Source organism: Ambystoma mexicanum, chromosome 4q, assembly GCF_040938575.1.
Source record: "Ambystoma mexicanum isolate Mex_15411 chromosome 4q, UKY_AmexF1_1, whole genome shotgun sequence".
Classification (NCBI taxonomy): Eukaryota; Metazoa; Chordata; class Amphibia; order Caudata; family Ambystomatidae; genus Ambystoma; species Ambystoma mexicanum.
The window spans coordinates 1,251,488,483-1,251,516,452 of record NC_090928.1 but is presented as its reverse complement, the minus strand read 5'-3'; the positions used below and the strand labels follow the sequence as shown (position 1 = coordinate 1,251,516,452).

At 47.7% G+C, this 27,970-nt stretch overlaps 1 protein-coding gene across 1 annotated transcript in view; it reads left to right on the top strand.

The window, feature by feature from the left end:
- GTPBP2 (GTP binding protein 2) overlaps window positions 1-27,970 on the top strand; it is a 277,964-nt gene that overhangs the window by 201,996 nt on the left and 47,998 nt on the right. Inside the window, exons 8-9 of the mRNA XM_069608834.1 lie at window positions 3,596-3,731; window positions 22,906-22,964. Coding sequence (XP_069464935.1) covers window positions 3,596-3,731; window positions 22,906-22,964 — 195 coding nt within the window. The remainder of the gene's footprint in view (window positions 1-3,595; window positions 3,732-22,905; window positions 22,965-27,970) is intronic.

Genomic DNA, 27,970 nt, shown 5'->3' with positions numbered 1-27,970 from the left:
CAGGTTGGATTCCAGAAAGAGAACCGCCAGTGTTATATCCAGACGTGGAAGGTGGAACAGTAGGAAGAGGGGTGGAGAAGTGTGAAGGGGGAGTTCCAGCAATTACAGTTGTGACTACCCCATTGGCTCCACCGGATCGGTTCTCTGGGTATCCACAAAAGTTTAAATCATTTCTCATGCATTGCGAACTGCATTTTTTATGTGCAGGCCCCAGTCGTTTCCGAATGAAAGGGCTAAGGTGGCTTTTCTGATTTCATACTTGCCTGGCGATGCGGCTGCCTGGTCGGTTCCTTTGGTTGGAGGAGGCACCATGGAGCTTGCAAGTTATTTAAAGTTGAGTTTAGAAAGATGTTTGATAGACTTACTTTAACTCGAAGTGTAGAAAGTGAGTTACTGGAACTGAAAGAAGGATTTATCGGTTTACATTACCCAGTTTCGAGTGTTAGTTTTAGAATGTGCTTGGCCAGAAGAGAAAAGATCTTCTCTTTTCTATAGAGGTTTGCGTGAGGAACTAAATTATGCCTTAATGACAATTTTAGAGAGACCAGCTTCATGTGATGAGTTAATCACTCTTGTGTTGATGCAAGATTAAGTGAGAGGCGTCTAGAGCGGAGGTCATTTCCCGCGGGCAGGCTTTGGGTACATACTGAGCGACCAAAAATAGATGTAGTTCAGAGATGGTAAAGTTTCTGGAAGAGACAGTGTAGGCCTCCTTCAACAAAGGAAGAGAAGAGGCAGAAGGACAATCTTTGTCTTTATTGTGGGGATAGTGATCTTTGTAGGGAATTGTCTCCGAACCCATCAAAATCTTCACATCCTCAGGAAGAGGTCGGATGGTGGCGAACACCATTCAGGCATCGGTGCCACACATTACAATAAATGTATCCTTGTTTTGGAAGATAGGTTTGAAATGTGAGGGTCCTTGTGTTTAAGATTGAGGGGCGACAGGTAACTTCATGGACAAGAATTTAGCCAGTCGTTTAGGACTACCAGTAGTGGCTAAGGAGCTCCCAGGACAGGTCAGAGCAGCAGGTGGGACCACTCGGCTCGGGACTCATTACACAAACCACAGAATTCCTTGGGTTGAAAATTTCTAATGGGTATTGGGAGAAGATCATTTCTGAATTAATTGATGCACCCCAATTACAAATTAATTTGGGTATGCCCTGGTTGACTTTGCATAATCCCATAGCTAGCCAGCCAGCCAGTCAATCGCGTCAGAGTCCATTTGGGTCTCCTTGGAGACTAAGCACAGGAAGTGTCTGGCACCTCCCTCACTTCCTGCCCACATCAGACACTCAGACGCTAGAGTCCTGAAGCCCGCCAAAGGCATGGAAACAAAGTGACCAAACCTGGTTTGGTGCGCAGAGACAAACACTAGGACCTTTCCAAAAAGAAATGGCAAAAAAAGACTGGGACCTGTTTAAACAAAGGGGCTTAAGGCGCCATCTTGAAAAACATGGCTCCCGTGATTTTTAGCTACCGGTGTTCGGTCAGTAAAAATCATGGTAGTTTGTTCTAAAATCACTGCCACCAGCCATTTCGATCGAAATTGGTAGCATTTGACTGCTACATGAGTTTCTAGACACGGGGGATACTAGATAACCCCTCCAGCACTCTATAGGAAGATAGCGTGTGCTGGGTCTAGAAATTTAAAAAGACTAGTAAAGTCAACTTAACCTTATATCCTCTGGGTAACAGTTTATCCCAGAGAAGGTATTTAAACCTTGGGACACCTAAAAGGCTTCCCTCTGTCACTGCACTGAGGGGGCTGTGACACACACATAAAAAAGATTGTTATGGAGTTGTCAAACTCCGTAACCAAAAGAAATAAACACAGAAAACAGATTTTAAAAGTTCAAAGTCCAGCAAAAGAGCTGGGGGTCTGGAAGGTAGAAAGGAATTAGCATATTTTGAGAATTCTCCCTACACAGATTAATTTACCTTATACACTTTGGTTATATGTATTAGTATGAGATTCAGCTACATTTGGGCACTAGGTCATCCTTCAGTTTTAAATGGCTAGGTAGGGACATTCTGGTTAAGATAGGGACAGATCAGCATTTCTCGCCCCTTTTTATTTTAATAAAGTGGCAAACGGTGAGAAAACTATACAAGTGGGTCTGTCTCTCATTTCTGACCCCTCACACCATGCAGTATAGACGATAGCCCTTCAGTAGAGGTCTGGTAAACCAGTTCCTCAGACCTCCGACAGGTCCTAGATGAATGTTCCTTCACTGGACTTGGGAACATGCCTCTGGCTGCGGCTGTAGCCACCCTCCTAGTTCTCTAGTGTGTCTGCCTCTTCATGGAGGCCACGAAGGGCAAGCTGCCCAAGGCATAGTCTCGTAGCGGATGGATCAAGTGTAGTTGCAGATTCCCCATCTTATATTGGAAGCAAAGAGTGCACTTGGCTCCCAGTCTTGTCTCAACCTGGCATCCTTTTTAAACATTTGAGGCCGACCAATCATTGAGTCACCACATTTAAGGTTCCTGGATAAACGGATGTGGATTCAGCCTTGATGCCAAACACGCTATTTACATATGCTTGAAATCTGATCTTGGGTGCTGTAGCTCAGGCTTCCTGGGCTAAGTAGCCAAGGCCTTGCATGGCCACGTCTGTATCCTTTACATAAAGGAAACAAAGTTGTATCTGTTAAATCCTCCAGTTTTAATGGAAGAGCACCACATAGAGCCTCTGTGCCAGTGACCATGGTAATGGTAATTGATTTGTTTCAAGGTATTGCAACTCTGTATTGCTGCCACGGCCTGAGGCGTGGTGCACAGCTAATATAGAGCAAGGTAAACGAGCTGTATGGTCTGTTAGTGAGCACAACATACAGTTAATCCTTGGTTTAGTCACTACTAATGAAACCAGTCAGTGAATCTGAACAGCAAAATTAAAGTTCTGGGGTTCCCACCAGACTTTCAGCCTAACTGGGGGGAGAAAAAAACATGCCTCCCACACCTCCAACCGGTACTCTTTTCCTTAGTCCAAGCAGTTTAATGAATGAGCAGCTCTCACCCTCCATCACTCACACAAGCACAAGCTCTCCGGTGCTTTTCAAGGTGATCTATGGGAACTACTATCGTAGGACAAAGGACCCTCAAAAACAGTTGGAGAGCCAAGCCCCCTAGCCGGTGTCTGCTGTGAAAGCCCTGCTAGATCTGTTCTTTGGTTTAGGGATGCTTACAGGGCTATTACTGGGCCTTTGGGACTAAACAAGAGGAAGCTCTTGCCACAGCTTGCTTTGGGAGGGGAAAGTAGCAAGTATTGGCTGCTAGCTCTGGTTGTGTGGTGGTGGTGCAAGGAGTGGGGACCTTGCAGCAGGTGCCGGGTTGAGGAAGTGACAGATATATTCTTTTTCTGTCAGTGGTATGAAGGTAAAGACGATCTGAAGCAGTGTGTTGGGAGTTTAATTAGCTAGGGCTGAAGTGGGAGTGGACTTTGCTAATAGGTGTTGGGCTATTGTAGTTGTGTTGAGAGTGACCGTTCTGAATGCAGATTAAGACATTTAATTGTGTGTACGCCGGATATTCTGTTTTAACTGATTGTTTGTTGCTGGAATTTAATCCTTTCTCCTGTTCTCAACAGCATCACTCCGATCTTCACACTTTCTAGCGTGTCAGGGGAGCACTTGGACATGCTGAAAGTGTTTCTCAATATCCTGCCACCGCTCACAAACTGCAAAGAACAGGAAGAGCTGATGCAGCAGCTAACAGAGTTCCAGGTATCTCGCGCCCTTGCTCTGATGGGAATGTTGGGTGACTGTAGTATGACTTTGCCATGATTATTTGCAGCAGGTTGAATAGTTGATCACAAGTACGAAAAACGTGAGCGATGTCTGATCCTGTAAACCATTCCACATGGACCAGTGCTCTCAATTGAAGAGCATTAAGTGGCGTGTTACTGGAGGATATAGCATGACCTGTGCATGTACTGTTTGCTGCAAGAACAACCTTGTGGAGTAGCACCTGTTCTAGACTGTGCCCTGGAAAAGATTGAGGGAAAGTTACAAGTAAGAGGTGTGAGGAATCTGTTGGCATCATCACTTTCCTGAAGGTAGCCTCTCCCTAGGGGTCCATAGGACCGCAGCCATTACCTGATCATGATCCTACGGGCGGCTATACGACGGAGGACCACTGGTGAGAGGCAACCCTCTGTGGAGAGATTATTTTGGGGGCGGGGGAAGAATACACATCTCCCATTTCCTCCATACTTCAGGCCTTAATGGATTATTACACCACGCATCCTCATCTATGTACTGACTCGAGTATTAATATTCCCTGACCTAACCAGAGCAATACATCAATTATTGATTAGGAAGACGCAGGGAGCAGTAATGATTACTCCTGAAAGAATCCTATGCCAGCTTCCTCAACAACATACAAAGAATCCTCCATGAAACTACTGAGATGAGGAAGAGACAAAGAACAGTAAAGGTCATTAAGGCCGGAAAGTCTAACCTGCGGTCTAGTCTTTGGAAACTCTTTAATCAGACTGGGAGACTTGAAACCCACGCAGTCGACCGCATTGAGAGAGAGCTGCAGATGCTGAGCTGCGCGTTTACTTGGACGAGCACCGGCTGGAATGTTTTGTGAGAAGACTCTGCAGGAATCGATGATGAAGCTAATCAGCCCAGCAGGAGAAGGAACCAGAGTGCAGAGGACGTGCTACCCGAGAGGGAAAAGCAGTAGAAACTGAAGACCAGCACAGCAGACTTGCAGCAGATGACCGGTCGCACACCGAGTCCACAATTCGACAACAGAAGCATAGATGCACGTGAGACACTTGGGGCATCCGGTAAACCCAGGGAAGGGGAGAGGGTTACCGGGTTGCCTGAAAGTCTGCACTGCTTCGAAGTCTCAAAGTGAAATATGTGAAGAAGCTAATAAATATAAAAGCTATACTATGAGCGAAGTATGTGAAGAAGCTAAGACGCATAAATTATTCCACAAACGGGTCTTGCTGAACCCATAACATAAAGGGTCAGAAAGAGAAAACCGATTAAATGTGAAGGAAATGGGGAGTCCTATACCTGAAGGAGAGAATCCTTTAAGAAATGATATGCCAACATTGAGCTGGTATTGTTTCATGGGGTAAAAGATAATTGTTGGCAGGAGAGTATACCAGGTGAAGATAAATGTGTAAAAGACCAAGTGCTGAGATAAGAATATACCTGGCGAAATCAAGTGTGTGTTAAATTACAGGAGAAGCTTTAGCAAGTCACATGCCATAGGATCTTTAACTATTTGAAACTTGATTGCTTGGTTTTTCCTTTCCTGTAAAAAGGAACCTGGGGAAGGGAACCATTTCCCTGAGAATTGTGTGTTCCAAGAGGGGGAAGCCCTCCTCTTGGGCTATTAGGAGACTTGCATATTGGTAACGGGAACCTGGGGAAGGGAGTCATTAACTGGCACTGTGAACATTGCCCACTTGAAACTTTTCATTGGCGTTATATCTTCCTTGAATAGCAACACTTGTGCAACTGGAGAACCAGAGAGAATATCCTTTGCACCTTAGTTAATTTCTAGAGTGTAAAGGTCAGAATAGGATTTCTGACACAGGATGTATTTTGACTTTGGACATCTTGACAACGAACAGACCCCTTAGTTTTGGAAAGAGGCAAGGTAAATTCCTCTTAGGATAGGGATGGTAAGGCATTCCCCCAACCCCTTTTGATTTTGAATTAACGTGTATAGCCAAAATGAGTCCTCTGTGTCCGCCTCATTCGTGGATCCTTACAGAAGACTAAAGCAAGGATGGGAATGTTAGGGTGACTAAGCCTGGCTGCTCGACCATATCTACTAAACCCTTTTGGGTAGTTCAGACCATACCTTGGAGTTGGAGCCCTGTACTCCTGTGAGTCTTCCAAAGCCCTACCACAGGTGGACTTTAGTAAAACGCCCTATTCATTCTGGAGAGCAGCAGCAGAAGAGGGTCGCAGAAGAGAGGGTCTTCGGTCATCGACCTGCAGATTTTTGAACTTCAGCTCTGGACAGAGACCAGTGCAGCACAGTCCTCTGCAGAGATTGTACAGACCACAGGATGGTCTTGGGATTCTTATGACTCCTTCTGATGGTAGGCTACTGTAAGGCAACAATTGAATGCAGTAACCTCTGGGAACACTACAAGCAACTATGACTACAGGTGTAAGCAAACCAACCTTTGATATAAGTCTGTACTGCACAGTTTTGGTAGCGTGTTGAGCAGCCAGGCTCATCTCAAGAGGGGAAATGTGAGCAGTAATGACTTTACACAGAGGTCTACAGTAACAGGTGTTCAAAATAACTCTTACACTCGAGGGTTTTTGGTTAAAAACTTAATTTATTGACCATTCAATTAGAAAACATTCAATAGAAGGAGGCAATTATATAAAAACACACAAATATACTTCAAAATTGTACACTGAATCAGATAAGACCCTTTTGGGATGGGCCACACACAACCTATAATCACAGTTCACTTTAGTAACAAGGGTGCTGGGGACATGAATATCTTACTGTGACTTTCAGAATACTTTTTCAAGAGGCGTACAAGGCAAAGGTTATTAGAACATAAAATGTTACAATTATTCTTAGACAGTGTAGATATTTTGAGTTCACCAGAAGAGTCCGTTCAATTCAGTAGGCTAGACCAAAGTCAAGTGGACTAAATTCTTGGATAGGACAGGGCAGTTCTGGTAAGTAGATGGAAAAGTCTCTGCACAAGTTCTTGGAAGTAGTTTGTAGAAAGAAGAATCATATGTTGGGTCACAAGCTGATTAGGCCTGTGAGTTTCAAAAGTTTCAAGTACTTTCACTGCGGAAGGTAAGTACTCTGTCTGATTTTACTGTACCTTACAAATGAAGACAAAGAGGCAGCTGATGACTTCTTTTCCTGGCAGTTCCTGCACATCTCGCTGTTCCTGGGTCTCAGCTGTGGGGAAGGAGGGAGGACGTTGGGGGACTCCTGCACTGCACTTGAACAGGCAAAAGCTCGCAACTGGAAAACTTTGATTCCGATAGCTGTATGTTATGTTAATGTTAAAGGATATTTGTACCACGCACTATCACCACCGGAGTGGTCCCCTGGTGCTCTGGCGGTTCTGAAAGAAAGAAGGGGTGGGGGAGTTAGTGGGGATGAGCTGGCGAAGTGCAAGAGAGCAGTGATGTGCTGTTGGCGGCCTAAGCCCGGAATTCCGTTGGCTGGGCTTGGGGTGTTATACTGTCGGAAGACGTTGTGTGCTGTTGTGCGGGTCTATTTGTGCTTGGTTTGTTGTTGCAGTGTGGTGAAATTTGTGCCGATTGCTGTGTTGTAAGTTTGTGGCTGTGTTTGGTTAGAATTTGAGTTGTATGGAGAGGGTGAAGTTGTTGGTTGGTTAGTTGGCTTCCTGTCTTGAAGTGAGGCACCACATTTCCATATTCTAATCAGGTAGGGTGTGTGGACGTCTGTGTCTATGTCCAGCTCAGGGGCTGTAGGACACTCGCGGTCCATTTCCAATATGGCATCCGTTCATATGCATAACCTTCCCCAAGTTGGGCAACTAGCTGCCTGCGTGGCCCTTGTTTGTATTCGGGCGGTCAGGCATATGTGCGTTCCTTGCATTCTAGCCCAGGAAGCATTCCTAATCTAGTCTAGTAGGAGGGTGGCATCGGTATGTCCGGGTTTCCTCCGTCCATGTGTTCAGGCCTGCTTGACCTTTATCATCTTATTTAGTTGCTCATTCATGTTACCGCTCCTACCCCCTTTGGTATGTCGCAGTGCTAGCGCTTACACTTATGCCCAGGGGCGGCGTCTGCCTACAATCGCAACTCTTTGGTCCATGCCCCCCGTTAATATCCACAGCTTAATTAGTGTGGCAAGTGCTAATGTTGACCCAACTTTATACATGTATGATCTGTATTAGCCTTTGAGCGGGTGAGTTGTTCGCTGGGAGTTGGTTAAGGACGCTGGATTCTGTCCTTATGGATGTCGTCGCTCTTGTTATAGTAAGTTTCTTTATTCGGTTCTAGATGTCGTCCTCCTAGATTTGTTAGCTGGGAGTCGTCTAGGGACGCTGGATTCTGTCCTTATGGGTGTTGTTTGTGTCCTATTCGGTATAGTGTCGTCTCTTGTTGTGGTAAGAGTTTCCTTTATTTTGTTTTAGATGTTATTATTGTCGTCCTAGGTTGGCCATCCTTTTCAATGTGTTTCCTGTTCGGTGGATTTGGTTTTTCAGTTTGCATCTGTGATGTTGAAGAGCCAGGTTTTGGTTATTTTCTGAATTGTAAGTGGCCTTTGATTATTTCTTTCGGGATGTTGTTCCAGGTTTTTGCATCTAAGTGGGAAAAGGAGCCCCCAAGTTTTTTCTTAAGGTATGGTTTTTCTTCTAGACTGATTTCGTTGCTTGATCTGAGGAGTCTTGTTGGCTTGTAGACTGTTCGTTTCTTTGGCAGGAATTCAGCTCCTTGTCCGCTGATTGCCCTGTGTGTTATGCACATTGTTTTGTAGGTGATGAGATGTTTGACTGGGAGCCAGTGCAGTGTTTTAAGGCTGGAGTGATGTGGTCTCTTCTGGATAGTTTGAGGAGTCTGGCTGCTGCATTTTGGATCCGTTGTTTCTTCAGGAGGTATTCTGGTATCCCGAGATAGAGGCTGTTTGCATAGTCAATTCTTGACATGATTAGAGTTACGATTGTGAGTGTTTTGTGGGTGAAGGAGAGGAAAGGTAAGATTCTTCTTGCCGTGTGAAGGAGGAAGAAGCATTTCTTGATTATTGCATTTATTTGTGGTTCTAAGGTTAAGGTGTTCATCAGGACTCCCAGATTTTATTACTACCTTAGATGCAATTGGTGCGGTTCCCATTTCCGTTGGCCATGGAATATAGGTGGTGGTCTCTTGATTTTTGGCTATAATCGTAATTTGTCTTTCCTGGGTTGTTAATCAAGCTGTTGGCATTCATCCAATTAAAAACTTATTTTAGACACTCAATTATGGTTGTGATCGGCTTGGTTTTCAGATTTTGTAGATTGAGTGTCATCTGCGTAGTTGCATGTAATATTGTATTTTTTGAAGATTCTGATTAATGCAGTTTGGTAGATGTTGAAGTACAGTGGTGATGGTGAGGACCCTTTTGTTACTTCAGTCGTTGACTCGTGGTGTGGATTTGAAGGGCTTTAACCAGACGGTTTGTCTACTATGAAGGATTTAGTCAGTCTGCGTTTGGTTTTTAGGTCGTCCCAGATGGACAATAGTGCTGTTTCTGTTCCTCTTGCGGGTCTGAAGCCGACTTGTGCTTCGTGCAACAGGTGGTGTTTTTCTACTTGGTGTTGGGTTAATTTATAGACGTAGGTTTCTAGGATTTTTGCTGGGTAGGGAATGTTGACCTGTAGTTGGAGAGGTATTCTACGTCGCCACTTGTGTTTTTTAAGAGTGGTTTCATATATGCTGATTTTACCGTTTTTTTGGTACGGTTCCTGTTGCTAGTGAAAGATTTAGGTTTCTGTAATATTCTGGTGTTCGTTGTTCGAGGATTGATTTGTAAATGTCCGGTGGGAATGGGACCATGGTTGAACCTGGATTTTTATTTTTATTTTTTGATTTATTTTTTTGCTGTTTCACCAGCAAGACGAAAGCCTCTGCCGATATTTTTGGGAGTTTGTGTTGTGGCTCTGTTAGGTTCAGTTTGTTGGATGTTATGGTTGGTTGGTCTGTTAGGTATGATTTGTTGGATGACGTTGATTTTGTTTTTGAAGTCGTCTGCCAGGTCGTTGCAGAGTTTCTCAAGGGTTTGGGGTATTGTCGCAGCTTGGTAGGTTTCTTATTTCTTTGTGTTCTTTTTGTGAGTTTGTCGCATTGGTGATTCTGTCGTCATAATGCCTTCTCTTTGCCTTTTGTATTTCCTTCTTGTATGCCCGGATTTGTTTCTGGAACAGGTTTTTTTTTCTTCTCTGGGTTGTAGTCTTTCCTCCATTCCAGCTAAATTTTCTTGTCCTTTTTCATGTTGTCCTCTTTTTTTCATGTCTTTTTTCATGGTGCTTAGTAGTGGTGTAAACCATTGTTGCTATGCATTTTATTTTTTTTGATGGGGTGAATGGTTTTTCTGGGGTGAACTTTTCGATTTGTGTAGCAGCTCTGCTTTCCCGTCTAGGTCAGCCAGCTCTAGTTCTGTAATTGAGGGTTTGGTCATCTCCAGTTGTTCGAACAGGTTGCTTGTTTTGATGGGTTTTCCAGTTTCTTTTTGTGTTGGTTGAGAGTTTGGAGGCCTGAATGCAGAGTAGAGTTGGTAGTCTGAGATGGTCGCTCCACAATATTTGTATCGGTGGAGCCGCAGTGATTTCCTGGGTAAAGATTGCATCGAGTGTCCTGCAGAGTGTGTTGCTCCTTTGACCAGCTGTCATAGTTTCATGGTTGTCAATTGTCTGGTCATTGAATTTTGGGAGTTGGCAACTTTCTTCAAACCAGTTGTTGAAATCTACCAGTATAATTAGGTGTCCAGTCAACTGGTCGACTGCAATTTGGTCGAATTTTTTTTTTTTTATATATGTGTTTTGTGGGTTTTCGTGTGGGGAAAAAAAAATAAAAAAGGGGATTGGGGGGGGGGCCCCCAAAAAAAGGGTAAAAAAAAAAAATTCGACCATTTGGCATTCGACCAAATGGTGTCGACCAAATTGTCTGTCGACCAAATGTTTTCGACCATTTGACTGGTAACCGTATAATTAGATGTTCATGCTTAATGGCTATGCTGGTGATAGCTTCTATGAAGTTATCGATGAAGGTTGCATCATATAACAGTGGTCTGTACACTAGGATGAATGTGATGTTGGTTTTTGGGTTTGCTGATAGGTGTATAATAACCATGGTTTCGCAGTTGATGATGAGGGTCTGTTTTTATTTTTAGGTGTTCTTTGAATGCTGTTGCGAGACCTCATTTTCTATGTTTCCTTTATATTTGAAGGCGTTTGAAGTTGGCTGGGAGGTATCTTTATAGTGTGATTTTTGTAGTTGTCGTCCAGCCATGTTTCTGTGATGAATAGGATGTCAATGCTGTTGTCATCGAGGTGGTCAAAGATTTCTGTTGAATGTTTGACATGGATCTTGCATTTAATAGATTGCAGTGGAGTTTAGAGGTGTGGTTTGGTATTTATTGTTGGGGTCTTCTTCTGATCAGTGTTGGTGTTTCCTTATTAAGGTCCATCTCTAATTGAGGTATTGGTATAGGTTCGTCTGTCTTCGAAGAGTTCACCTAGGTTCAGACTTAGGTTTTTGTTTTCCTCAGGTTCTTCTTCCAAAGATTGTGGCCGTCAAGTAGAAGTTGCTCTTGATTTGGTGATGTTGGGTGTTATTGCGTCAATTATGTTTTTATTATTTCTAGCGTTGTCTGATCTTCTGCACGGTTGTGTTTGGTTGTCTGCTGTTGCTGCTTCTCGCGTTGGGTTGGTTTATTCTGGTGACTGGTTGTTTGTGAGGTATGGAGTTAAGTAGAGGGATTTTTCTCTTCTCTCAGCATCGGTTCGAGTGTCGTTCCTGTGATTCAGAGTGTTTTCTGCAGTTGCGCGTCTTAGTTGCTGTTCCGGTGTGTTTGGTCTTTCTGCTCTTTTTCTTCCACTTGCTACCGGTCGTTTGCGTGGCATTTTGACTCGAGGGCTATTTTGGTCTTTATTTGTTTGGTTTGCTTTGGTCTGGCGGTCTTGTGGTGTAGTTCTGGGTGAGGGGAATTGTCTGCTATAAGTTTGGGTACTGTCTGTTGGTGGTCAGCAGCTGGTATTGCCGACTTGCTTAGTCAGTTTTTGAGTAAGGTCAGGGAAGTTAGTATTGTATCGTTCGGTTAACGTTGGCTGCCCTTAATATGGGTCTCCCTGGATGAGGTTCACTGCGGTGGGCTGACTATGTGGGGTTGGGAGGGTAGCTAGTTGCTAAACAAGTGGACTAATGATTTCAATGCTGACAGCTAGATTTGAGACCCTTGCACGGTGGGAGAAAGGCGCCACGCCCTGTCAGTGGAAAGATTACAATCCTAAACACTGGTGGTGAGTTACAATTCTAAGCCCAGCTAGGTTTGCGAGTCCTGCACAGTGGAAGAGAGGCCTATGTCTAACAGGTGAAAAAGTACAGTTCTAAACGCAGCTAGATCCAACAGCCCTGCATAATGGGAGGGAGGCCCACGCCCAACAGGTGAAAGGCTACAATTCTAAATGCCTCCTAGTTTGAGAGTCCTGTATAGTGGGAGAGATGCCTATGCTTGACTGTTCAGATGGGTGCTATACTAGAAATCGCTGTGCTTAATAGTGGGCAGTTAGGAAGGCTGAAGAGGTTTTAATTATGACTACGGTGTTATAGGATAGATTTGATAAGTGGGCTAGGCTTCCAGGGTAGTTGTTGCTCTATTCCCCACCCATGCCACTTACAATACAGGTCCTTGGTCGTTGCTGGTTGATGGCTGCCCGCTGGCTTCCCCTGCGGACACCTGCTGACACTTCTTGGAGCCACCACTGTTGGAGCCACCCTTTGCCTAGGGGGCCATAGCCGCAGGGCTGCACGGGCAGAGGGCTGTCCTGGGAGGGTCAGTTATGGCTTGGTTAACAAGGGCTGCAAGCCCAGTCAGAGCGGGGGAGGGCGGGCCAGGAGCCGGGAGGGAGGAGAAACCAGGAAGGGGGTGCAGGGTGCGAGAGGGACGGCGAGGGGTGCTTCGGTGCCCTGGAGGTCTTGTTTTTAAAAGAAGGAAAGCAAATGGGTACACTCACCTCACGCCGGCTACCTCAATGTAGATGGAGGAGCCGTGTGAGCTGGGTCGCTAGACCCTGGAAAATACGGGCTGCAAGCCCAATCAGAGCGTGGGAGGGTGGGTCGGGAGGGGGAGAAACCAGGAAGAGGGTGTGGGTTGGGAGAGGGACGGCAAGGGGTGCTTTCGGGGGGGGGGGCTGGAGGCCTGGTTTAAAAAAAAAAAGCAAATGGGCACACTCGCCTCACCCAGACTATCTCGTAGTACCACACAAACTGGTGTCCCGCTCCCTGGTTATACGGTTTCCTGCAGCATTGAGGCAAATGCTACCAGCTCTGAGATTGGTATCCAGGTGGCTTACTGTTGAGTTGATTGGTCCCACCAACTGAAAGGGCGAATTTGTCCTTGCAGGGGCTTCTCTGTCTAGGTGAACTTGGCGATTCGGACCTGCAGCAGGGCTTCACCGGGCAAAGCAACGTTCCAGGAGTTGTAGCAGCCATCCTCTTCAAGCTCCTCTTTGTTTCTTCCGTTCTAGTGGTTGACTCTGCCTTCCAAGTCAAGAGACCTACCTTTTATTCAGTTGCCTCCCATTAATTCCAGCCTAGCTGCACTAACCCAGCAGGGTGGCTGTCCTTGCCGGACAATGAGCCAATCACCAGAGAGTGCATTTTGGTCTCCACAGGGAGTTTCGGGCAACTACCTCACTTCCTGCTCACCCCAGACACTCTGGCGCCAGAGGTGGTCTTTACTCCTGAAGCCCGCCAAAGGGGAAAGAACAAAGGTACCAAACCTAGTTTGGTGCACAGAGAAATTCTAGAAGAACCTTTCCGAAAAGAAATGGTGAAAAAAGACCGGGACCCGTTTAAACAAAAGGGGCTCGGACGCCATCTTGAAAAACCTGGCTCCCGCGATATAACGCTACCGGAGCTACGAATAGTTTGTGGTCGGGAAAAATCATGGTATTTTGTTGTAAATCCACTGCCACCAGCCATTCTGAGAGGAAAGGGTAGCATTTGACTGATGCATGAATATCTCGATACAAGGGATACGAAGTAACCCCTCCAGCTTTAAACGACTAAAGTCAATTTCACTTTACTTACTCTAAGAAACTGTAGTTTATCCCAAAGAAGGTATTTAAACCTTGGGAAAGCCTGACAATGTTTCCCTGTGCCACTGCACTGAGGGTGCTGTGTCCCAAATGAAAAAAATGATGCCTGTAGAGTCATTTAGACTACATAACCAAAGAAAAAAGAGGTAAAACGCATATCAAAATACATGAGTGGGAAAAAGGCTCTCTCTCCAGGTAAAAGAATCAAGTCCTCAAAATCCAGCAAAGTTGTTGGGGGTCTCTAAGGTGAAGGGAATTGGCACATTTTTGAGAATTCACCTTAGCAGCTACTTGTGCAGAAGTTTGGGTTCCCACTAGTCCAGGGGTTGAAGTACTGACCAGGTGTTAGGGGAGTTTTCCTAAAGTCTTACTGGGTATGGCAGTAAGACTCTAGTAAGCTATCCCAGTGGTTTGTAGATCCCCAACTCTTAGTATCAGTGTGTACTAGCTCAGGGCCTTGGTAGCGTGGCAGAGCAGTCAGGCTTATCTTAAGAGAAAGATGTGAGCTGTAGGTAAGTACTCAATCTTAGACAGGCACAGCAAAGAAGCACTTGCACGCATACATTTAGGCTGGGGAGAATGCTACTCCTCCTTTTGGGTATGACTGTCCTCCTGCGACTATTTCTTGTTCATGTCAAGATAACGATTTGTATTGGTCTGTTCTTCTCACTCTCAGGAGTAGAAATAAGATGCCCACTCCTTTAAACATGGAGTATTCAGGTAGGTATACTCCGACCTTGCGCTGTATACCTAATTGAACACTTGCATGTATAGTTATATAAAAGATATATATTATATTTACACCAGTATCATTTTAAATGTGTCAGACGGCAACGGTAGATCACTTGGGAATACTAGATAATACACTTCAAAGGGCACTTTCACTTTTGTGTTACGATAACCTTGTTTCTCCAGCATGGGGTCTGGCATGGATTCACATGCTCATGAATATTCCCCGTCGTCAGGCTGGGAATCCTCGGTAAAGAAAAAACCAGTATCAGTTTTGTTTCTGATCTGTCTTTCGTAGTAGTAACCAATCACTGATCTCTGCGTCATACTGACCACAGCCAATGACTGCCCTCTACCTAAACCCTGCCTCTGGCAGCCATCTTCAGATTTTTACTGCACGTTCAAGTGTTGGGATCCTCGTGCTATTGCTCTCGAGCGTTAGTGCTATTTTTCAAGCTCCACCGTTACTTCATCCGATCAACGGGGACCCGTGTCGGATTCGTCTACGCCCCTCAAGGGTGAAGATTTCGTCGAGCCACGCTTTTGGAGGACTCCAGAAGTTTCTCAGGCCCATCTCGGACATGGCCCAGGAGAAGGGAAGCTCGACGCCCGGAAAGCTATTCAGGGTCTGCCCTGGATGCCAGCTTCAGAATGTCTTTGAGGACGAACACTCCTTTTGTCTGTACTGCCTACATGAGGACAAGACGCACGTGGAGAAGGACACTGCGTTTTGTGGCAATATGTCGGAGCGGACCATGAATGACCGCCATCAACGTCTCGCCAACTGGCTGGAAGGGAAGAGCCCGTCAGGCGAGAAGAAGAAATCCGAGCGGTCCTCTAAGACCTTTGAGGACGCCCTGGCGACGGGGGTCCAACACAAGGCCAAGCACCACGAGTCCGCTGGCACCGGGAGCGCCGAACGGTCGGGCTCTACGGGCGCCAGGCAGGGCTCATCCTCCCCGGCACCATCAACCACGAGCCAACGCTCTGGTTCGGGTAAGAGGAAGGCCGAGCACCCGGCGAAGCTCCTGGAGAGGCCCCGGTCGAGCTCGAAGGCCCCATCGGAGGGAGAGCGAGGCAGTGACCCTTCCCCCAAGGAGAAGGCGGTGAGCGCACCTAAGGTGGTGAAAGCCTTAATCCATCCGGCCAAGGCCTCTATCGAGACGGTCGCAGCAGCCCTGGCTCAGCCTGTGGAGGCTACACCAGTGGTGGCTACCTCGGGGGCTCGGTCTCCCTGCCACCGCGGAGGGAGTCCTCTTTTATGCCCATCGACAGGACCCCCGTGAAACCTCGGACGGAGAAGAAAAAGGGGGGGGGGCAGGAGGTCGTCGTGGATTCGGCCTCAACCTCTGAGGAAGAGCTGATCGAAGTCTTAAGCCACGGAGTTGGCGTGGAAGAAGACCAGCCCGTCGGGAGGGACCCCGACGTGGGAGACGATGATGACGTCGAGGGTGCCGACGGGGCCCCTGACCGCCCGTCGGAATCCCCTCAACCAGTGCCACAAGATAACTCGGCAACCATTTTGTTGGCTATACAGTCCTTATGCTCGGAGATAAGGACGAGACTGCCGTTACCACCAGCGGAGGAACCGCTCCCGACGGGGGACCCAGAGCCAGGCCCTTCTGGGAGCCCTCCCCCTAAGAGAAGGATTCATCCTCCACCTCCTTTTCAGCCATCGCGCCCTGTTCAGCCCTCCTCCCTGTCCACGACTCGTGGGGATGATACGGGGACGGACACGGCTGCGACGGGTACGGACGACGAGGTTTACGACGAGGATCTGCCGTCGTCACCTCCCAACCGGGCTTCCCCGCCCGACGAGATTGGATAGTTTCACTCCATGATCGCCAGGGCATCCAAGCTTTTCCAGCTCTGCCCGGAAGAGAAGGAAGGTTTCCTTTATCAATGGCGCAAGGCCAAGAGGAAGACGGTCCTCTCCGTACCTCTACTGTATGATATTTGGGATGAGGGCCTCGCCCTCCTCAAGAACCCATCCACGACGCCGGCTAGAAGGGATCGGTACGAGAAGAAGTACCGGGTCCCGGACGCGGCCCCCTTGTGCCTTCGGGCACAGCCGACCCGGGACTCGGTCGTCTCTGCAGCGGCCTGGAAGAAAGCGGGGGGGGGGGGCGCGGCCTCTACGTCGACCTCCCCGCTTGACGGCGAGGGAAAGAAATTGGATACGATGGGACGCAGGGTCATCTCGTCTGCAGCGATGACGATTAAGGCGGCCAACGCCTTGGCTATCGTAGCCCGCTACGATAGGGAGTTGTGGTACAAACTGGCCCCCCCTGCTGGACTTCCTACCGGACGACAAGAGGGCGGATGCCCTAGAGATCTTGCAGGAAGGAGAGGTGGCGTCGGACCACGCCATTACGATTGCGACGGACATCGCTGACACTGGATTTCGCCAGTTGGGCAACGGCGTGTGCCTTAGGCGGCGTGGATGGCTCAAGGCTACTGACTTCCATCAGGACGTGCAGACCAGAGTCTTGGACATGCCGTTCGACGGAAACAACCTGTTTGGGAAAACGGTGGACGATTCCCTTCAAGCCATCAAGGCAGACACGGAGATGGCCGGGGCCCTTGAGGTTTTCCAGCAACGGCGGCCGCCCTTTCGGAGCGGCGGAGGCAAACAGGGTGCCTCCAAAGGTTCCGGCGGCGGATTTTCCACCTACCGTCAAGCGGCCCGTTCGTCGTCGCAGGAAGCGTACAGGGGACGAGGCAAGTCAGGCGGACCCCGCCGTTGTCGCCAAGGAGGTAAAGGCGGCAAAGCCTCGTCGAAGCAGGACTGAACCGGCCGTGGGGTCGGGCCCCGACCGAAGCACCCCGGTGGGAGGCCGGCTGGCGAGCTTCGTCAGCGTGTGGGAGTCCATCTCCATCGATCGTTGGGTGCTGGACGCCCTAGTCCAGGGTCACGCGCTCGAGTTTCTAAAGAGGTGCCCGCGCGTCCCCCCTGTGGCCAGGAAAGAACATCACGTTCCTCAACTTCTCTTGGAGGTAAAGGCGATGCTCGGGAAGGGCGCCATCGAGCTCGTCCCAAAGAGGCTTCGGGGCTCCGGAGTTTACTCAAGATACTTCCTCGTGAAGAAGACGGGAGGATGGCGTCCCATCCTGGACCTACGACGACTGAACAAATTCATCAAGGCAAAGAAGTTCCGGATGGTCACCCTCCAACACGTCCTGGGTCAGCTGGAGGAGGGCGATTTCCTGTCGTCGTTGGATTTGGAGGATGCCTACTTCCATATTCCCATCCTAAAGGGACACCGAAAGTTTCTCAGGTTCGTGGTCCAAGAGCGTCACTATCAGTTCAGAGCCCTTCCCTTCGGACTGAGGTCGGCACCCAGGGTGTTCACCAAGTGCCTCGCACCGGTGGCGGCGCAGCTGCGCCGAGAGGGGACCCACGTCTACCCCTACCTGGACGACTGGCTCATCCGAGCGAAGACGGAGCTCGCCGTGGAGCACACAGCAAGGACCGTCCAACTCCTCACGGACCTGGGATTCTCCATAAACTACACCAAGTCCCACCTGGTGCCCGCGCAGGACGCACTGTTTCTGGGAGCGAAGCTCGACAGTGTCGCTTCTGGCCTATCCATATCAACGTCCTGGAGCTCCGTGCAGTGTTTTGGGCCCTCGGGTCCTTCCTTCCGTCCCTCAAGGGCAAGGTGGTGAGGATCTTCACCGACAACACCACCACCATGTTCTACATCAGGAAACGGGGCGGAACCAGGTCCCCAGCCCTGTCCAGGGAGGCGCAGGATCTGTGGCATTGGGCCGTCGCCCAAGGGATGTTTCTGGTGCCGTTTCATCTGGCAGGGATAAAAAAACACCATTGCCGACTCACTCAGCAGGGAGCTGCGCTCGTGCCACGAGTGGGAACTATGACAGGATCTAGTGGATCACCTCTTCCGACGGTGGGGCACACCCCAGATCGATCTGTTCGCGACTGCGACGAACTCCAAGTGCCGGAGGTTCGCCAGCAGGTTTCCCCAGCCGAGGAGCATGGGCGATGCTTTCTCGTTCCCCTGGGAGGGCCTGTTTCTATACGCGTTCCCTCCATTGCCATTGCTGATCCAGCTCAAGAGGTCACGGTGCAGGATGATCCTCGTCGCACCTGCGTGGCCGAGGCAGATATGGTTCCCGGACCTTCTGGACTTGTCAGCGTCCCAGTCAATCAAGCTGCCAGTGGACGTGGATCTTCTCTCCAGGGAAGGAGGCGCCATCCTCCATCACGATCCGAAGTCGCTGAACTTGCAGGCCTGGCTCCTGCAGCGTTAGAGTTTGGAGGATACGACATACCGGCCGACTGCAGAGAGGTTCTTGCAAAGGCTAGGGCGTCCTCAACTCTTAAATGCTACGGACACAAATGGAAGAGGTTCTCTGTCTGGTGCCACGCACAGAAGATTAACCCTCTACGGATTACGGCTCCCCAAGTACTGCCGTACCTACTGACGCTGGCCAAGGCTGGACTGGCGCACGCGTCCATCAAGATTCATCTTGCTGCGATCTCCCGATACACCAGAACCACTGGGCGGACGTCTTTGTGGTCTCATCGTCTGGTGAAAGAGTTCATGAAGGGACTGTTCAGATCGTTCCCGCCGGTGAAGGCTCCAGCCCCGGCCCCGGCGTGGGAGCTCAACTTGGTGCTGACCAAGCTCATGGGACCTCTGTTCGAGCCTCTGCACTTGGCTCTGTTGAAGTTCTTGTCGTGGAAAACAGCGTTTCTTGTGGCCATCACCTCCGCACGACGGCTGGGAGAGATCCAGGCCCTTTCCTGCAAGGCCCCGTACTTGACTTTTCACGACACGAGGGTAGTGCTCAGGACGCACCCCTCCTTCATGCCCAAGGTGCCGTCGGACTTCCACCTCAACGAACCCTTGGTGTTGCCTGTTTTCTTCCCGTCGCCTTTGTCGCTGGCTGAAAGGACTTTGCACTCGCTGGATGTGGCTAGTGCGCTGAAGTTCTACGTGGACCGCACAAAGTGTTTTCGGAAGACGTCACAACTCTTTGTGAACTTTGGACCTGTCAATCAGGGGAAGGCTCTCTCGAAGGCTTCCATTTCCAGATGGCTCTCCGGCTGTATCATGTACTGTCATCTGTTGGCAAACCGACCGCTGCCTGGCCGTCCGAGAGCCCATTCCACCAGAGCGATCGCAGCTACCACGGCGTTCCTATCTGGTGTGCCCTTGCTGGAGATCTGCAGGGCTGCTACGTGGAGGTCCACGCACACCTTCACGAAATTCTACTGCGTCGATCGGGATTCCAGGGAGGAGTCCAGGGTCGGCCAAGCAGTGCTGCGCAACCTGTTCGCCTAAGGCGAGCCTGGTGAGGAGGTAAGATTTGCTTAATGTTGAGTTTGATGTAATGCTTAATGTTGAGCCTTTGCCACCTCCCGTGGTTGTGCATGTGTGTACTGCTATGTATTCTTTATTCATGAGCATATGAATCCATGCCAGACCCCATGCTGGAGAAGGAACAAGTTACTTACCTGTAACTGTTGTTCTCCAGCATGGGTCTGGCATGCATTCACATGCGAACCCTCCCGCCTTCCCCTCTGCGGCTCTTCACTTGGTCATACTGCCACTTCACGTGCTACCAAATCTGAAGATGGCTGCCAGAGGCGGGGCTTAGGTAGAGGGCAGTCATTGGCTGTGGTCAGTATGACGCAGAGATCAGTGATTGGTTACTACTACGAAAGACAGATCGGAAACGAAACTGATACTGGTTTTTTCTTTACCGAGAATTCCCAGCCTGACGACGGGGAATATTCATGAGCATGTGAATCCATGCCAGACCCATGCTGGAGAACAGTTTCAGGTAAGTAACTTGTTCCTTTTGCTACAAATGTATCATTGATAATTGCACACTCATGTGGTTTTCAACAGGTTATACAGTAATGCTTTTACTCTGCAAACACATATAGAAAAGTCACTTAAAGGGAGGAAATAACTGGTTAGTTCAACATGAGCTTAGTTCAAGGTTCTAGAGATGGTTTCTAGTTCGGAGAGGGTTTAAAGTCTTGACAAACAGCGAAGAATGAAGTTCCTGCAGATTTCTTCCAGTGTCTAAAGTTATTGAAGCAGTACGTTGCCAACTAACAAAGGAGACTGAAAAACAAACTCAATAAGGGGTCACAAGCAGCAGCTTGGGTCAGAGGTAAGGGGGGGGGTTGCCCATGTGCACTAAAACGATTTGGAGCAACTTCTCGGAATCTGTTAAGCAATAACATTTTCCCCACAGTACTACCTTGGGTTTAAAGAAAGTGTCCCTGTTGGCTCCTGCACGATGTGGCAGCTCTGGACCCGACCTCTGGATTCCTTTGTGTGGTGACGAAAGGCAGGACAATAGACTGTCTTCCAGCAGCATTCTCGAGAGGGGACCAGTGGCACGACTTTCAGCAACTTCTTGGTTCACTCTGCGGTTTTGCCACCTTTTCAGCAGCACCAACAAAGTACACGGACTCTCTCGTCAATCTTCTTCGCTTCCTGCAGTCCCACACTCTGGTGGGGGGGTGGGGGTGTCTGGGCGAGTTGGATCGGATCTCCGGAGTGTCTTACGGGCTCGGCACAGATTTGGACGGATTCAGCCTTTCCTCAAAGATGCACTCGAAAGGGTAGGCAGGTCTTCTGGTATTGGGGTTCCACAGCTCTGGAAACTCGAAGGACCTCAACAGGGGAAGGAGTCCTTTTCGGAGCTTCTGTCGTGTAGAAAGTGGGGTCAGGGCAGCGGCGGTCGCTTCATGGTGTTGCAGAGGTTCTGCAGATTTCTATCGTCTTCTTCGGTTACTTCTGTTTAATGTGGACACTCCAGAAGCTTCACCTATTTGTACAGTTCCAGCACGCACTCCTCAATCTCTCAGCATTTTACAGAAAGGGGTGTTTGGCTGTCCAATGGAGACAGCCAGACCCCCTGTGGTAGCTGGACCTATTCAGGCACTCTGGCAGACAAAGGGGGGTGGGGGGGGGTTGTGGGCAACTCCTACTTTTTACCTGCCCAGACACACTGGAGCCTAGGCGGGGAAACCTATGGGTTCCCACCAAAGACAAAACACATACACTGGCCTCTCCCCTCCCAGAATGGTAGAAGGGCTAACGCAGAAAAACCACGCTAGTAATGGCAAAAAAGAAGGGAGGCCTCAAGTTGGTATTTGGGTGCCCTATTGTGCACTACCGAGGCTGTAGGCATAGCCTACGGTATAAAAAATACAGTTGCTAGAACACGTGCGCTGCCACCAGCCATAACTAGGTGATTATCTGTGTGACTAAAAAGTCACAGGAGCAGAGAGAATGGGGATACTAGGTGTCCCTTTGGCACTCCACTGAAGGTGGTGTGTGCCAATCTCTCAGACTAAAGAGTTTTGGGAGAGATACTAAATCTGTCAATTTTTAAGAACTGAAGTTACTTGAGGATATAGAAAAAAAATCTTGGAGGACCCTAAGGGTCCCCAGCAACTCTGCCTATAAAGAGCTGTGTTCTGCAGTAGTAAAAACAGAGGCCTTTAAGAGCTATGGAGCAGACAGACTCAATAGTACAGGTAGAATTCAAAGAATAGCGTTCCAAAAGACACAGCCCACAAGAATGAATGAGGGAAAAGGCTCCAGTCATTGAGGATTGAAAGAAAAGGATCCAGGAGTCTAGCACAGCGTCCTGGGGAGGAGGGGGTCCTCTCACTAGGAGAGGGGTTAAGCATGCACATTCCCCAACAAGAGGGAACCAGGACTGGCAACTATAGTCTGGGATCCCAGGGAACTGGATTGGAAGCCTTAGAGGGGCTGGGGGAAAGTCGACATTCCCCCAACCATTTGAACATGTTTGTAAGCCTGAGGAACTCTGGGCAATGGATTAATTCCCCCAACAGCTAAAGAGTAGTTTAGACCACCAGGGAAAACGAAGCTTAGAACTGCCTTTTGTCCAGGGGAAGGGGTGGGGTCAGTGTCATTACTCTGGACCAAGAAGACATCACGTGTAAGGGACAGATTTAGGATTTTCACATTGGGACTTTTACTGGACATTCGGACACTAGTTATTTCAGTTGAGGCAGGGAAACCCCTCTAAGAATTAGGGCAAGATAGGGTTATTTCCTTTTTGATCTTCTAATAAAGGTTTGTAACCAAAACTATGACACCTTCCGTGTCATAATTCTGCACCCTTACAACACCTTTTCTGTAGATTACAATGGTTTGTTTCTCTTTCTCCACACCTAAGATTGCTGTGTACAAAAGGTGTGGAAGTGCTTCAATGGCCATGGCCATCCATACTGTTCTACATATTTGCTTTGGGGAGTAATTTGGCGACTTCACTAGATGTGGTCTTTCCATGATGTAATCATTAAAAGCTAGCTGGATTCTTCCACCATGTTTTGATGATTTTTTCTCTCACTTGCATTTTAGGTGGATGAGATTTACACCGTGCCTGATGTGGGGACGGTGGTTGGAGGGACTTTGTACAGGTTAGTTTATGGTCTTGCCTGAATATTTCTACATGTTGATAGGAGAGAAATGTGCTTAGAGTACTAAGTTACTCTGTTCTGACGCTTTGGAAATAGCTTTGCCGACCCCTTTGCTCCATACTGTTGAGATATTCCCTCCTAGGACAAAAAGTGGCAGTAGCCCATTTTCAGAGTTTTAGTTTGAAAATCGGAGAAACCTGGATGTCTGTCTGCTGCTTGTGCAGCGTGCCATCTCCCAGCACACCCGCTGCCTTTATGAATTTCCCGCTTTCTCTAGAACCCTAGAGATGCAGAGGGGATTGTAGGTGGGTTGAATGGTAAAAGGGGGGTGCTCTAGACTGCAAGAGTCACCACAAAGTCTTATTTATACTTTTTCCTGCATCCTTCGCCTATCGTGGCTCTTTTATCATATAAATGGGAAGATGACTTACCCTGTTGGGGTGGTGTCCGTGTGAACATTGGGTCAAATATCTAGCGAAGGCGTGTCTTCAGTAAGAAGTGTTACAACTTGTCATTGAAAGTATGCTTGTGTCCTTGCATGTTTCTGGCTTTGCACATGATTTTGAAGGGTAAGTGCCTGGTGGGAGGATTGTCCAAAGTCCTTTTTTAGAGATTCGATCAGGCTGTCATTGCTTAGAAGGGTTTACTTCACGTTAACCAGGCTCTCCAAGTGCAGACAGGGATTCGCTCTCTGGTAGGGGTTGGGGTGTATAGTGGCAATAAGGTACTTTATAGAGGCACATTAGTACACAGAAAAGTAATGTCCACACAGTTGTTGAGTGATAATACGCTATCAAATGTGATGAAAGAGGAGTCAGACTACATAAATAGTTAAGTACTTTGCTTAGTGATGGTGCAATAACAGTGGCTCAAAGGGACTCTAACAGATGATAATGTTGTGCAAAGTTCAAAAATTGTGCCCTAGAGAAACAATGGAACAAAGACCATAGGCTCCTCCTGGCTATAGGTAAGAACCATCAAATAATCAATTTATAAGAACTTCACAGGAGACCATCTTTAAGCTGGGTTCGCAATGGCCCTCTTTCTCCCCCCCCCCCCCCTCCATCCCTACACAGAATATCCTGGTGAAGAATGGTCTATGCAGCGATCCAGAAAAGATGATTGCAGACTGATTTAGAGATCCAAAGGCAGATAAAACAATGGTCCAGTGCCCAGAAGACAGGTCTGTATGTGGATGTCCCAGGCCCTCAGCAGTGGCACCAATGTTGGGCTTGGAGTCTGAGGGCCCCCAAAAAGTGAAATAACAGCCTGAAGTGCACCACAAACTTCCTGGAGACTTGGAAGCACAGCGAGCAAAGCGGCGTCCCAGCACTTGTCAAAACATGGAAACTGTTCCAGTCTGAAGGCAGAGCCACTGGAGATGGAAGAACAGGACAGGATGCATGTGATTTTTGTGGGGTTCTTCTTTTTATGAGACACCTAAACTTTGTTTCTCTCCCCCCCCCCCCCCCCCCCCCGACCCCTGTTGAATTTCTGTGATCTTTTCACTTCTAATACGGCCAGCGTGCCACTGCAACTGTTTTTCATGCGTTGTCCTATGGTAGCTTGATAGTTTTATTTTTGCAAAAGTCAGTCTGTGATGCGACTTGGGGAAAGCCCACCTAGGGTGAACAGGGTTGCACCTTAGGATAAGCCAGCACTACCCAAGGGTGTGTTGGAGGGGTGAGCTGCCTGTGTAAGGGTGCAGAAGTAGGAGACTGACAGACGGGTGACATGATGATTGCTATAGACTTAGAAGTCAAGAAAATAGCGAGAACCTACCTTTCCCTGCCTCAACTAAAACACTAAGAGTTCTGTCAGAATGTCCATGTAAATCAATAGTCCTCTGTCAAAAACCCTACTTCTGTCCCTTAAACTTAAAACTAAACTAGAGATGAAGTAGACCACATTGGTCTAGAAGAAGGACTCCCTTCCTCCGGACTGGGGATAGCATTTAATTCCCAGGTTTTGGCTCCTTCTTAGGGGAATGGCTCCTTTCCCTGCGTCAAAATTGTCCTACAACACAAAAGGCAAAGTTCAAGCACTTTTCCTTGGCAGCCACCCTGTCGATCATTTACCAATCTGTATCAAAGTCTTTACAACTTGGGTACTCAAACGCAAGGGCTCCTGGTCATGACCCAATTCTACCCAGGAGGGCTAAACTGTCATCAGACACAATTGAATGGGTCAATTGAACAAAACACGTGAGAATCCAAATCGCACACATCAATTGTGATTACACACCTCAATTGTTTCAAATTTTTTCATTTTAGTTCAAAACAATCACATAAATGTCTACTGTGAGACACTACACAAACACATTTGTTGCATATGTAGAGCAATGCGAATTACAATGTGGTATGCAGCTAAGATACATTGCTTGGGCTGAAGTACATGCAATCTACACAGTACATTTCCTACTGTCAAGGTACAACAAGACAGGCCATGACAAGTGAACAGGTACAACATAAAGTGCAAGTTGACACAATCATGAGAAAAACAGTGAGTATTTTACAACACTGTGACTACAAAATCGAGGTCTACACCAGTGTTTCGGCCCTCTGGGGCTAGAATGTGAGCTTTTCTTATGTGGATCTTCATCAGGACAGGAAGACTAGGGCGTCTGGGTGTTGTGCGTGTCTGCAAGAATCTGGAGCACAGGAAGAAGTGGGGTGAATCCCTGAATCAATCGGGTATCATGATGCAACCATCGCTGGGTACAAAATATCCAGGTCCTGTCCTGATGAAGGCCCACATATGAAAGGCACATATAGTGTGCAGTTTTCTTCATTATGACCAGCGCAAACTCTTACCGGGTGTCCACTGTCTGTCAAGGGTCCATGTGTGTTAAATATAGGACTGTTTTGTGGGGCAAAGTGCAGAATGGGATAAATTGGTGTATAGTATGGAGGAAACCACAGGACTCGGATAACGTGAGCAGGTGTCATGGCCAAAGGTCCCATAACACAAAAACCACACCACTTATGGGACCCATAAACACGGGGGCCCTGGCTGGACTCATTCCTGGCGCCTTTGGCGCCAGACTCTTATAGAGATGTTAGAAGGAACACTATTTCAGTGCCGGAGTGCTTTTACTTTATTTCAGCGCAGGAGTGCTTTTACTTTCCAGGAGCTGAAAGCCTTTATTCCAGAGAACATCCTTATGTGCTGACTCATCGGGTTTGGCTCCCTAGGCCTGGGCTTCATTTGCTGACTCATCGGGTGTTGTATAGGGGGTATGTCCTGTCCTCAACACATTTCTGGTGCAATAAATTGTTGCCGTAATCATTCAAAACCTTTACTGGAAACCTAGCCAGACACTTAACAAGTCTGTCTCGCTAGGCAAAGAACCATCCAACCACTGAAGGTTAACCACACCTGCCTTAGTGTGGATTTCATGTGCTTAATGTAAAACAGAAGAGTAATTTTAGTGGTGTGCTCAAACAGTCAGTGAGACCACATTATGAGAGGTGCATACAATTAACATTATTATTTCTAGGTACAATATGTAATCTGGTACCCACACAAATATGCCCTGACAGATATTACTTCATATTAGTCAGAACATGATTGCAAATTCATTGGGTGTTATTAACAGAGCATAACTATTACAACTGAAGTTAAAAATGCAACCTATTATACAAAATCAATAGAACATTCTGTGCTGAGAGATGTGCACATAACACAAATGTATACATTTAAGACACCTGATGCATATACCATGGGAGTGCCCCAATAATAGTTACCAAGGAAACTTGGTACAGATTCACTTAAATTGTATGGTTAGGTATTGATTGCCAAAGAAATCCAAATGTTTTGGTCCACTGTTTGTGGAGCAGAGACCTAAGGATAGGGTCTATCAAGGCCTGGCGTTTGGACGGGTGACCAAGGAACTGGTCGACGTCTGGATATAACTGAAGCAAGTTCAGGTGGTCCAAGTTCAAGTGGGACCCAGTGGGGGTCGGAAGAACCAGGGGGGACCACTGACGTTTCGGCTTGATAAGGTGTAGGCCTTCTTCTTGGACCAAGTGTTGGTAGGTCTGTCTTGAAGTAATTTGAAGTGAGAGAAGGTTCTCTGAAGTTTATGAATCAGAATGGCAGCCACGTGTGGAAATCTCTGCCTGGAGACCGATCCACTCGCCTAATGATGGTAGGTTGGGCGGTCTAGTGTGACCTAATCGAGGTAACCTGAGAGCTGAGTTCCCTGCAGGGGTAGATCCTATTGTAGGCAATCACAGTGCTGTATGGGCAGCTCGGGAGCTGCGGTGTACACTGTCCCGTATCTGTAGTACCGTCAGGGGTGCATCCGTAAAGGAGGACAGAGCTGTGTGTAACTTGCTTCAGTTCTATCCAGACATTGACCAGTTCCTTGGTCATCCTCCCAAACGCCAGGCCTTGATAGACCCCCCCCCCCCCCCCCCCCCCCCCCCATCCTTGGGTCTCTGCTCGACAAAGTGGACCAAAACATTTGGATTTCTTTGGCACTCAATACATAACCATACAATTTAAGCGATCCTTGGTAACTATGATTATTGGGGCACTCCCATGGTATATGTATCAGATGTCTTAAATGTATACATTTGTGTTATGTGCACATCTCTCCGCACAGAATGTTCTATTGATTTTGCATAATAGGTTGCATTTTTAACTTCATTTGGAATGGTTATGCTCTGTTAATAACACCCAATGAATTTGCAATCATGTTGTTCTGACTCATATGAAGTAATATCTGTCAGGGCATATTTGTGTGGGTACCAGATTAAATATTGTACCTAGAAATAATGTCAATTGTATGCACCTTTCATAATGTGGTCTCACTGACTTTTTGAGCACACCACTAAAATGACTCTTCTGTTTTACATTAAGCACATGAAATCCACACTTTTGGGCAAATAAGTCAGGTGTGGTTAACCTTCAGTGGTTGGATGGTTCTTTGCCTAATGAGACAAACTTATTAAGTGTCTGGCTAGGTTTCCAGTAAAGGTTTTGAATGATTACGGCAAGAA